At 45.6% G+C, this 13,177-nt stretch overlaps 1 protein-coding gene across 1 annotated transcript in view; it reads right to left on the minus strand.

Moving 5' to 3' along the window:
• The window catches only part of LOC104981881 (chromosome unknown open reading frame, human C1orf53), a 23,757-nt gene that overhangs the window by 6,824 nt on the left and 3,756 nt on the right, over positions 1-13,177 (minus strand). The window contains exons 3-5 of the mRNA XM_010831134.1: positions 7,150-7,223; positions 5,237-5,410; positions 46-274 (exon numbers count right to left, since the gene is read on the minus strand). Coding sequence (XP_010829436.1) covers positions 46-274; positions 5,237-5,410; positions 7,150-7,223 — 477 coding nt within the window. The remainder of the gene's footprint in view (positions 1-45; positions 275-5,236; positions 5,411-7,149; positions 7,224-13,177) is intronic.

Raw genomic sequence — 13,177 nt, forward strand, 5'->3', positions numbered from 1 at the left:
CGAGCCTCCGGAGCCCGCCCTCCGGTTCTGGACCCCGGCCCGCACCCCTGACCGCAGACTGAGGGACCTCCTCACCCTTCCCGACCCCGAGCTTGACCCCTGCGGACCCCGCCCGCGCCCTGAGGACCGGACCCCGGGCCGTCCGCCGACCCTGCGGCCCTGCCCGGAGATGAGGTGGATTCGGGCGGCTGAGAAGACTCCCGCAGGACGCGGGGACCGGAGATCGTGCCTTCTCCAGCCTCAGGACCTCCGCTCCAAGTTTCCCATTGGTCTTCTGACAGGACACGTGGACATTCTTTTTCTCCTGTCAAACTGGCCTTGGGATCTTTTCAGCATAATCGCTACAACTGATAAAGTGCAAGAAAGTGATCCGAGTGGCCCAGGTTCGTTTATGAGCTTGGGCTCATCCAGGAAAGGCTTGAGTATTTGCAGGTGCTGTGTGCTGGGAGGGGAGCCCTCGCGCGCCTGGCTCTCTGACCCAGACTAACCTGAGGACCAAAAGCAGGAAGAGGCGGCGGTTTCAGGTTGCTAAGTAATTTGCAAAATCGAAACTTAAGATTATATTTCCTGTCTGAAAGATGAAAGTTATCCCGCTTCTCCCCAAAAAACTGACTGAGAAAATTAGCACACATCTCAGGAGGTAATGTCAGGCGTTAGAATTAACAGTACTCCTGCCTCCTCCCCTCAGCCTGTGTTTCAGGCTTGAAGAGTAAACTGTTTTGTAAGTGTTCTTCACTTTTTGAAGAACTGAGAGCAGCAGTTGACCCCTGAGGATAAGAGCAGATTGTAGAGTGGTACACAAAGATGAAGGCAGACCATCACCACTCCTTTTTGACATCTGCATTTACCTTGCAACCCTGGCATTATATTTGTATTCTTAGTCGGCGCTGATTGAAATGACCCTATTGGTCCGTTGTAAATCTCATAGTAATTAATAAATTGGGATCTTCTTTTGTAAATCTGCTTCCTTTGTGCTGGCATAATAAATCAGGTTCTGGAGAATGCTTAGTGATCTGAGAAAAGTTGAAAACCTGGGGGGCCGAGGAGGGACCCTCAGTAAAACTGGAAAGGGCAACTGTGGTTATAAAGGGAATTGACTGTGAATCAGCTGTGTGTTTGTGTTTTTTGCCAAACCAAATTCTCAAAGGAAGTGAGTCTGGAAGTTCTTATTGATTACATTGTTTTTAAAATTGAGGATGAGGACCAGTTAATAGTTTGTAACATTAATTCAAAGGATAGAGACCGAATTTTACAGAAATGAAATAGACTATTACCACATTCATGATAGAAAATAGTCATCTACAAAGAGTGAATACTGGTTTTGTGAAACATTTGCTATACTGAATGAGGGGGCAGGTGTGAATATAAAGGGGTGTGAGTGAGGGAGATGTTTGTGAATGGTAGTAGTAGCAATTCTGTGTTCTGATCCTGTCAGAAGTCTACAGCTGTGCTTAGAGGTAGAACTAGAGTACTTTGTTCCGAAGTCCCTTTCCTAGCCTTGGTACTGTGTTACAAATACGGAAAATGTAACCAGTTGGGGAAACTGGGTGAAGGGAACCTGCTGTGCTATTTTTACAACTTCTGGTGAACCCACAGGTGGCTCAGATGGCATATCATCTGGCTGCAATGTGGGAGACCTGGGTTTGATCCCTGGGTCAGGAAGATCCCCTGGAGAAGGAAATGGCAACCCACTCCAGTACTCTTGCCTGGAAAATTCCATGGATGGAGGAGCCTGATAGGCTACAGTCCATGGGGTCCCAAACAGTTGGACATGACTGAATGACTTCACTTTCACTTTGAATTAGTTTAAAATTTAAAAACCTTAAATGCAAAAAGGGATATAAAAATAGTGTTCAGATTACTGGGTAAAGGAAATCACTGAGTTAACCAGAACCTTAGATTATATCCTCCATTGCCAGATTTAAAAATCGTCTGTCAGTTAAAAGCCTTTGGGCATTTAGGCCCCAGAAGCTGTTTTGCACTCAGGTGTTATCAGTGTGTGCATTCTTTTAGATACATATCCTTAAATCTCAAAAAACTAAGATCATGGCATCTGATCCCATCAGTTCATGTCAAATAGATGGGGAAACAATGGAAACAGTGAGACTTTATTTTTGGGGGCTCCAAAATCACTGCAGATGGTGACTGCAACGGTGAAATTAAAAGACACTTGCTCCTTGGAAGAAAAGCTATGACCAACCTAGATGGCATATTAAAAAGCAGAGACATTACTTTGCCAACAAAGGTCCATCTAATCGAAGCTATGGCTTTTTCCCAGTAATCATGTGTGGATGTGGGAGTTGGATTATAAAGAAAGCTGAGTGCCAAAGAATTGATGCTTTTGAACTGTGGTGTTGGAGAAGACTCTTGAGAGTCCCTTGGACAGCAAGGAGATCCATCCAGTCCATCCTAAAGGAAATCAGTCCTGAATATTCATTGGAAGGACTGAAGCTGAAGCTCCAGTGCTTTGGCCACCTGATTTGAAGAACTGACTCATTTGAAAAGTCCCTGATGCTGGGAAAGATTGAAGGCAGGACGATGAGATGGTTGGATGGCGTCACCGATTTGATGGACATGAGTTTGAGCAAGCTCTGGGGGTTGGTGAGGGACAGGGAAGCATGGTGTGCTGCAGGCCACGGGGTTGCAAAGAGTTGAACACGACTGAGCAACTGAACCGAAATCTTACCAGAGCTGGAAACCTATGTAATTAACAGTTGATGAAGTATCTTAGTATAAATAATAGTTTCCAGATTTGATCATTTAATTAGAGTATCGTTCATCTACCCCTTTCAGTTTTTGTCTCATCTTCACATTTGGGAGTGTCAAGGCACGTCAAGTAACTTTCATTCACTGCATCTCTTGTTTGAAAGAGCCTCCTTGGATCTTGTTGCCTACCTTATTCTGCTGTTGCTGCTGCTAAGTCGCTTCAGTCGTGTCCAACTCTGTGCAACCCCATAGACGGCAGCCCACCAGGCTCCCCCGTCCCTGGGATTCTCCAGGCAAGAACACTGGAGTGGGTTGCCATTTCCTTCTCCAATGCATGAAAGTGAAAGTGAAGTTGCTCAGTCGTCTCCGACCCTTAGCAACCCCAAGGACTGCAACCTACCAGGCTCCTCGGTCCATGGGATTTTCCAGGCAGGAGTACTGGAGTGGGGTGCCATCACCTTCTCCGCTACCTTATTCTAGCATGTGTTAATTTCCTCTTAGATTCTCTGTGCTAAAGCAGACAGAACTGTGTGAAAGTGGGGTGCACAGCGTTCCACCCTAGAACGGCACCTTAGTCCCCGCTTTCTTTAGAATGCACTTATACCCAGGTTGGCTCTAGGAAGGGTTTTGTACCACCTCTGCATGTTCCATGATGTGACATACATTCTGTACTCCTTCTTGTCGTCTTCGATGTTTGTGTTGACATTGAACATGCTTGTTATTTGGAGGAGGAGGAAGAAGGTGTTTCAGAGACAGGTGTTTCCCTGTTTCATTTGTATCCATTTTTTCAGTAGCTACATGAGGCTTCTAGGCGGCAGGACGTGGGTCGGGTGGCTTTACTTGTTACAGTAGAAGGGATAGGCACTTGATCCAGGTGCAGGGCCTTGGCCATGGCTCAGACTGAGTTTCTTCCTTACTGCTGAAGGCTGCTTCCTGTGGGTGAAAGATGGGGTAAAAGGCTCCTAGGTTTCTCTTCCTTGTCCCTCTGAAAGAGAGTCTTGTAGAGCTCCTGGGGGAGAAGCCTTTTTGGCCCCAGAAGTCCTAACAGCCATCTTTTTATTGTGTGTCCGTCCATGAACCAATCTTCATGAGTATGGGTTGTGCTGAAGACAACTGGGGCCTGCCCAGGGCACTGCCTGGGAACAGTTCTGTACCAATGGTGGGGATACAGTTAACCGACGTCCACCAGCGTGACTTGCAAAGGCAAAGCGAACTCCTCTAGCTCGCCAGTCCTTTTAGCACTTAGCATGTTGTGTTTTTGGCTGCACTGGGCAGGATCTTAATTCCTGGACCAGGGATTGAACTCCTGCCCCCTGCAGTGGATTCATGGAGCCCTAACCTCTGGATCTACAGGGAATTCCCTAGTATTAATTGTTTATCATTTAAAACATTTTTCACTGGTCTCTGGTTCCCCTCTGGACATCTTTCCTTTGATTGCCCACAATTATTTGCTCCATTTTAGCTTTTTATATGTAATAATTTGGGGGCATTGTTTTCCCAACAGATCATAAACAAGACAGTAGGGAGGATGGTGGGGAGCACGCTCTTCTCATCTTTGTGTCTCCACAGCCCATCTCACACTTTGTTGTTCTATGACACTTGGGCTTCCCTGGTGGCTTAGTGCTGGAGAATCTGCCTGCCCATTCAGGAGCCCCAGGAGACACGGGTTTGATCCAGGGTCGGGAAGATGCCCTGGAGAAGGCCGCCAACTCCAGTGTTCTTGTCTGGGAAATCCCATGGACAGAGAAGCCTGCAGCCCAGGGGGTCGCACAGTCAGATGCGACTGAGCACACTCGTACTGTGACACTCAGTGAATGAAGTCTTTTCCAGTGGGTGAATGAATCCATGGATTTTTCCTTCAGAAATCTACAATCCTTAACTAGTAGATGGGCACTTCATATGAAATTCTAAAATTAACATTTTTACATAACAATGCAAATTTGAGAAATTAATGATTGCAAATAAATACCATAAAAACTGGATGATAAAGATGCTAACTCTGAGGTCATGTTAACTTGTCTTTATTGAGTTACATTGGGCCGTTTTACTGACGGCTCAGATGCACACATTATCAAACTGAACTAAGCCCCAGAAAAGCTGCCTGGGGTTGACTTTGAAATGTCACCGGTGTTACCTTTTCAGTAACTATGAACGTATTGCCCTAGGAGTGGGCCAGTGGGTGCTGGGGTCCGAGAGCCACCCACAGAGGTCCTGTGCAGACACTGCCTGATGGCGCAGTTGTTTGCACGCGATTTGTGTATCTGATGCTTTTCAGATCGCGGAATGGCGTGTTGTGGCGTGTCACACCATGGCTCTGCATACAGCGCATTTCACTCTCAATCATCATGATTGAGAGCAAAGGTTACACGCCCCTGAGGTCACCCACAGGGAATCTTTGTTTCCTTCCATGGGACATCCGGCAGTACCCTTTGTCTCACTGAGCTGGTCTTAGAAAATTCTTGGGGGAATTACAGCCGTTTCTGTTTGTGAGCCCAGCGCACCCAGGCTGTCTTCCCGAGCGCCCACCCACCGGTGCCGCCTGCCCCGAGCTCCCGGGCCCTTGGCTCCCCTCCATCCCTCGTTTCTGTCTCCTGGAGGAGCTGTGGATGTGCTGCCTGACAGGAAGCGATCTAGCTGTTGCGGGTCCTCTTCCACCCTCTCCATCATCCTCTGCCGAGCAGTAGGCCAGTAGCTTTGCCCACCTCTAGGGTGAGGAGCAGGCACGACCTGAGGGTTAAATGTGGGCCATGCGTCCAGTGCTTGGCTGACTGCTTTGAAAGCGCTGATCACCTACTTCTTCAGCAGCACTCAGCCTCTCCCACTGCACACTCTGCCCTCACGCAATTTTATCTGTGTTTATGTTTTTAATGTTTCTTGCACGCTCACGACTCCCAGATCTCTGGTTCACGCTTGTGAGGTCCACACATCCATCTACTCTCCACCCACCTGTAGTACAGATATAAATACCCCTGAGCTCAGAATGGACTTTGTGATCATTCCCTTCCAAATACTACTTCGCCATTTATTTCCTCTTTAATATATATATATATATATATATATATATATATATTCATCTAATTGCAGAGAGTGCTAGTTGCTTCATTGGAGATCTTTCCTTGTGGCCCACAGGCTTAGTTGCCCCGAGGCGTGTGGGATCTCAGTTCCTTGATCAGGGATTGAACTCAAGTCCCCTGTATTGCAAGGTGGATTCTTAACCACTGGACCATTAGGGAAGTCCCGTCGCTGCTTTTAAAGGCACAGCTAATTCAGAGATTTTTTTTTCCCCCCAAATTTTCTTCCCACATCCCTGCATCCAGGTGATCACCAAGTCTTAGCCGTTTTACTTCTTTGTGTCTCAAAGTTGTCTTCCTTTGCCTCTCTTTGTTCTAGTTCAATTTGTTACCATTTCTTTCCCCAGGGCAACAGCTGGAACAGAACAAGTAACAAGGACTTATTCCGTATCAGGGCCCTCTGCCAAATGGCTGGAGATGGATTGTTTATACATTGCCCATGATATTTATTCTGACAAAAATACCCCTCATCTCCTGGGAGTGGTGATGTTATACCTGTGCTTGAAGCCTCCGCCCCTACGACCCCTCCTCTGTGAAGCCCTCTCTGACTGCTCACCTTGCTCATTGCCTCCTCTGCAGCCTGAGCTGGGCAGACCACCTCAGCACTCCACAGTATCCAAAACGTGTCTCTATATTTGCACTTTCTTACTTTTTGGCCTTGTGTTTATGAGGGCTTTTTTATTGGCAACTCGTGAGGTCTTCAAGGGAAAAAGATTGTCTTAATCATCTTTTTTATCTCTACCAGCACAATTACATAGAAAATGCTAAAAAAAAAAAATGCTTGTTGAAGTGAACAGATGAATAAATAGCGACAAAATCCCACACCTGAGTCACACAGTAAAGAAATGATACAAATGCACTTTTCCCTAATATCTTATGGTTAAGGATCAGCATTGGTTATATCCACACGTCAGTCGATCTCAGCCTGTTGTTCTGAGAGACAATACCTACCATAACAACGAGGTAACCATGATTTTATTTGGCAATCCAGTCAGTAGGCTCCCCCTGAGCAGTCACTGAACTAATGGTAGGTGCCGTGTATGGGCTGCATTTCAAATGAAGTCAGTGTATGTTGACAGTAAAGTGCAGCCTTGTTAGCCCTGAACAATCATTCCAATTATAAACTACATGCACACAATCACTGTCATATAAAATATCCAGACTAATTACCTCTAGCCCTTTTGTCATGCAGGGATTCAAAATGAAACCTACTCTTCAGGATGTTCAGTACCAGCAGTGTATTTCCCAGAAAGAACATTGCTGAAGATCTAGCAAGAACGTGATTCCATTTGTACCTTATTACAATAAATGGATTAGAATTGCGCTTTTAAAATGACACGGCCAGCCTTGATCTGTAGGATTTCCCACACACCAGCACAGAGATGTTGGTTAAGGTCGTCAGCAGCACGTACAAATCGGAGCCGTGTTCTCTGCACTCACCACTGCCTGAGGGAGAAAGCATGTCCACTGTTCCATGACCACACAGAAAGGCACCCTGAGCTTCAGGTCAAATACCCGTGACATTGACGTGTCTGACTCGTCTGCCGAGTGCGATCCGTGGCAGTATCCTCCCCGTGGTGGACGGGAGGGACGAGCCTCCGGGATCAGCACAGCACACACGCCGTTCACATTTACTCCAAGTGTGAAATTGATGCCTCTGTGGGACCCCGTGGAACACGGATATTCTGCGTGCAGCTAAACTGGACACTTGATATGAATGGTTGTATTTGTATGATTGTGTAAGGGCGTCATCGCCACCCACTGCTCTGTCTGACAGCATCTCTTGATGACATGTTTTGATAGCATTGTTGAAAATAGCTTTGGATGTGTCTATGCTTGCGACTTTTTCAGCTTTTCCTTCATGGACTTTGAAGTTCTGTTGTTAGGGGCATAAATATACTGGATTGTTATGTGCACTTGTATGACCCCCTTACCTTTATATAACGTCCTTCTTCTGATATTTTTCTTTGTTCTGAAATTCGCTTTGTTTGATATTCATATAAGCACTCCAGCTTTCTTAGGATGTGTTGTAATGGTATAAGCTCTTCGTATCCTTTTATTTTGGGGGGCTTCCCTGATGGCTCAGATGGTAAAGCGTCTGCCTACAATGTGGGAGACCAGGGTTCAATTCCTGGGTGGGAAGATCTCCCAGAGAAGGAAACGGCAACCCCCTCCAGTATTCTTGCCTGGAAAATCCCATGGATGGAGGAACCTGATGGGCTACAGTCCATGCGGTCGCAAAGAGTCGGACACGACTGAGTGACTTCACTTTCCTTTTTATTTGTCTTTACAGTAAAAGTGTGTTTCTTTTAGGATCATATAATTGGGTCTTTTATTTTATTTTTTATTTTTATTTTTTTACATTTGAATAGAAAATTTATTATTTTCATTTTCCAAGTGTTTCCTTTTTCTATCAGGGGAAAAAAAAAGAAATCTTAAGGACAGTTGTCACTTGCTGCCAAATTGAGGGTAGTCTTTCTCTGGTGATTTAGTCTCTAAGTTGCGTCTGACTTTTGTGACCCCATGGACTATAGCCTCCCAGGCTCCTCTGTCCGTGGGATTCTCCAAGGCAAGAATACTGGAGTGGGTTGCCGTTTCCTTCTCCACTTTTTATTTTTAAGAAGTATCTATTTATGCCTCCTTGGGTCTCCCTTGTGACACTCAGGCTTCTCTCGAGTTGTGGCACAGGCTTGTTGCCCCGCGGCCTGTGGGATCTTACTCCTCGATCGGGGATTGAACCCGCACCCCCTGTCTTGGAAGGCAGGTCCTTAACCACTGGACTACCAGGGAAGTCCCTAATTGTTTTTTTTTTTTTTTTTTAATCCAGTTTCACAGTCCCTTCATTTTTAATTGCTTTTTTAGGCCTGTGGTGGGGTAATGGTGGTCCCCCCTAAAAATGCATGTCTGTGCTCTCATCTCAGGAACCTGTCTGTTAATGTTACCTTTGACAGGGGAAAAGGGCCCTTTCAGGTGTAATTAAGCTAAGGATTTTGAGATGAGGGGATCGTCCTGGATTGTCCGAGGCGGGGGTGTGAATCAAGTGGCAAGTGTCCTTAAAACTGACATACAGAGGATGTGGGGACGCCACCATGGGGGCCGCGCCTGGCGGGAAGCAGCCTGGAGCCCAGGGAGCTTCGCGAGGCAAGAAAGGGCCTCCCCGAGACTCCCCGAGGCGTGGCAGCAGCCCTCCTGGACTTCGGCCTCCAGTCCCCCACGCTGTCAGTAAATCACTGTCATTTTCAGCCTGATAAAACATTTCTGCATCATTCAGGCTCCACCTGAAATGGCTTTTCCTCCTTCAACCTGTTCATGTGCACATAAAATGTGATCTCTTGCTCTGCGTGACGGCTGGTTTGTAAAACTGACGCCTTTCAGACATAGTTGGAGTCACCAGACCATGCTGTAATCAACAAGCCCACACTAGACTTCAGCAGAAGCCTTGAGGAAAACTGAGGCACCCTTGCTGACAGCTGCGCCCACTGCCCAACATGTGAATAAGGTCACCTGAGCCCATCCTCAGTCAGTCTCAGATGCACACGGACTCAGGAGTGACTTCTGGGGAGAAGAGAAAAAGAGCTGCTCAACTGAGCTGGCCCAGTTTGCGGCTCATGGAGTCATGACGGGTAAAATGGTTGTTGGCTTAAGTCAGTGGGTGTACTGGGGTAACTTGTGTCATCAGGGGTTCACTGAAACACTTTCTTAACCCCCGTGTTTCAGTCACAGCAAGGTAACTGCTGTAATGAGCACCAACGAGATCCGAACGAGTTTCTAGCATGAAAGTTTGCTTACTCGTGCAAAACCCACTGGAGATGTTTTCGGTCAGTCAGCCCTCCTGGTCAGCCCGCCTTGAAGTAGAGCAGGAATTCGGTCTCCTTTGGCACCGTCTTTTTATTTATTCAAAATTGTTTTTATTTGGCTGCTCTGGGTCTTAGTTGTGGCATGCAGCAACTTTTAGTTGGAGCATGTGGGATCTGGTTCCCCGACCAGGGATTGAAACCAGGACCCCGCGCTGGGAGCAGAGTCTTAGCCACTGGGCCACCAGGGAAGTCCCTGCACCACTACTGTCAACTGATAGCCTCTGAACCCACCAAAAGGTACTTTAACCACCTTGGCCTGGAAGTGACCGCATCCACCGGCCACATCTCCTCCCCCGGATGGAAATGGATCCGGACCCGCCCTTGCCATCTCTGATTCACCCTCAGCCCCTTCCCTCTCCACAGCTCCTTCAGACATGAATAATCACAGGTCCTTCTCCCAACACGGAGCCATAGCCTTAAAGAGTCGTGTCGTATCTACTAGCTGCTGTTGTAATACCCAAGGTAAATCCTCCTATGTGGTGGAGCTGCCCCAATAAACATCTGTAATCTTCCATAGTTTTCTGTGTACATTTAGAAACTCTTCATTTAAATCTCACGACATTTTAAGATACAAACTATATAATCATAGCAAATTTTTACAAGTGGTACAACAGAGGACCAAAGATTTCTGAGGGATTTGTCCGAAGTTGCCAGCTGGGAAATGGCAGAGCTGGAACTGAAACTCTGACTTTTCAGTCTTTTTCACACTGTCATGTATACTTAAGTAGACTAAAGCTCTGCCTCCCACTTCACAACTTACCTTCTATCCAGTTCAGTCACATTTTGTTCATTCTTCTCTCCGAATGTCTTTCCCTTCCTTTGACTTCCCATTGAAATCTTACCTGGTGTGGGTTGTTGTCATTTCTGCCTCAGTTATTGCAAGACTCCTAAGTTATAATTATTGCCTGTACTCTGTTCCTCCTCTATTTCACTCTTAACACTGCTGTCAAAATAGCAGTACTAACACACCGTTTTAATTGTTATCTTCTGGTTCAAAAGTCCTCAGTGTCACCATCTTACACATAAGTTAAATTGTGAACTCATTAGCTAGGCATTTTTGGTGCTCCCACGCTTGGGCCCCTGAAATACCTTTCTGCTTGTATGTCCTGTTACTCTCTACATCAAACATTCTGTGCTAGTCACGCCGACTGACCCAGTGTCCACGACATTGCAGGCATACTACGTTGTCTCCACAACAGTTGTTCTCTCCCTATCCCCCAGATCCGTCTCATTGTCCATCACTCCCCCATGCAGCCCTGAGATAAACTCTGACCAGTTTCTGTCAGTCTTCGAAATCCCATTCTTCTTGAATTGATTGATTGATTAATACGAAGGCTCCTACCAACGAGACACAGGGAAATTCTGTATGAAGGCCCCTAGGAAAGGTTTTTTACTCTTATAACAAGACGTGGAGGACCTCAGTTTCCAGATATATGGCATGGTAGATAGCCTTAAAAATATCCCTTACAAAATGCCTAAATGGAAAAATAAAACCATATTTTAAAATACACAGTTAAACCTGAAAAATTAGGGAGAATCTAGGTATCAAAAGCTGAAAACCGAGCTAACCACCAGGGCTGTAATTTGTCTCCGGCACTGCTGCTGTGCTGCAGAGTTGGTCAGTCTTGGTACTTGAGTTTTAGTGGCTGGTGGAATCTTTGGCCTGTGCCTGATGAGTCATCTGAGCCAAGATTCTAGAGGTGAGGCCCTCAAAGAGCTACTCCCATAGTTAGAGCTGCACTTGACCTCTGTCAGAGCCCTGTCCTTGGTGAACAGCTGGAGTATAAAATCTACCTGCTAGGAGTGAGAGAAGGCGGGCTTCCTAACTGTCTCCAACTGGACGCCCCAGAAAATCTGTAAAGAGAGGTGTGCACACACACACAAGGTGGAGGTTAAAGCTTTACTTCCCACTAACGTTAATCTGCCAGGGCAGCCATAGCAAAACGCCAAGTCTAGATAGCTTAACCGACAGAAATGTGCCTTCTCGCAGTCTGAAGGCTGGAAATCCAGATCAAGGTCTTGTCAGGTTTGGTTCCTGCTGAGACCTCTCCGCTCGGCTTGCAGACGACTCTCGCCCTGCTGCCTTTGCACATGGTCTTCCGTCCGAGCCCTGTGACCCTGGGGTCCCCTCCTCTTCTTACAAAACCGCCAGTGGTATTGGATTAGCTGAAAACCAGTGTTCCACCATCACCGGTGTTCAAAGAACTGGCAAGATGCAACCAGCAACTGTGTTCTTAAACATTTTTAAAGCCAGGTTTGGTGTGTGGTTTTTTTTTTTTAATTTTAAAAGATTCTTATGCTTTAACTTTTTTTCTGGTTTGTTGGACCAGTTATTCTTGCTCACTGATTTTATTATGAAAAGTAGAGGAGAACCTATGTCTATGACAACAGAGAAGCAGACGGAATGCCCCAACTGTCTAATAATGAGTAGATCACTGAAATTATGGCAGGTTTTTAAAGAGTATAGATAGTCTCCCCCCGTCTTTTAGGTCCAGTCCTGCTGCATGTGGGATTTTTGTACCCTGGCCAGGGACAGAACTCATGCCTTGTGCATCGGAATCATGGAGTCTTAGCCACTGGACTGGCAGGGAAGTTCCAGTCTGATCCCATTTTAAAATAACACAGACACATACACATATGAATATATATGCACAGAACAACGCCTGAAGTTATCCACTGACGTCTTTCAAGGTGAGTGAGATTGTGTAGATTCATTATATTGTTCTTTTGATTATCTGTGTTTTCTGATATTGCCTTTGTGATCATAAGAATAGACAAAGAAATTAGATGAGAACCTTACTGCTGGCTGTTACAGCTGTTTCAACTGACATGTATGCACTGCCGTCTCATAGCACTTGATCATGACATATATTCAATGAAACTATTTTCCCCAGCCAATCTCTCTTTGCATATTTGAGTTTATACTCCTTTTAAGTTACGGATATTTTGGGGAAATAATTTGAAAAGCACTGCCTTATTATGTGCCTTCAGATTGCCACATTAACACACATGTTAAATATCATTTTTAGCCATATTCACTTGTACCTGTATAAGTAAAGGATCTTACCATTTATTATCACTGCTTTTAAATTTACTGTGACAGAGGCAAACTCTTTAAAGTAATCTCATTAGTTTTATTTTTTTTAATTTGAAGTCTTCAATAAGATACATTTTGAATGTGTCTTCAGAATATTTGGTAAGTACATACTCAGCTCCCTGACTTAAACTGATATTTCAGGTTCAATTGCTTAAGGTACTAGGCTTGGTATTGCCTTATATTGAGTTGGCCAAATAGTTCATTTGGGTTTTTTGTAAGACGTTATATGGAGAGTGAAAAAGTTGGCTTAAAGCTCAACATTCAGAAAACAAAGATCATGGCATCCGGTCCCATCACTTCATGGGAAATAGATGGGGAAACAGTGGAAACAGTGTCAGACTTTATTTTTTTGAGCTCCAAAATCACTGCAGATTGTGACTGCAGCCATGAAATTAAAAGACACTTACTCCTTGGAAGGAAAGTTATGACCAACCTAGATAGCATAT

The sequence above is a fragment of the Bison bison genome, unplaced genomic scaffold (assembly GCF_000754665.1).
Source record: "Bison bison bison isolate TAMUID 2011002044 unplaced genomic scaffold, Bison_UMD1.0 scf7180017864524, whole genome shotgun sequence".
Taxonomy (NCBI): domain Eukaryota; kingdom Metazoa; phylum Chordata; class Mammalia; order Artiodactyla; family Bovidae; genus Bison; species Bison bison.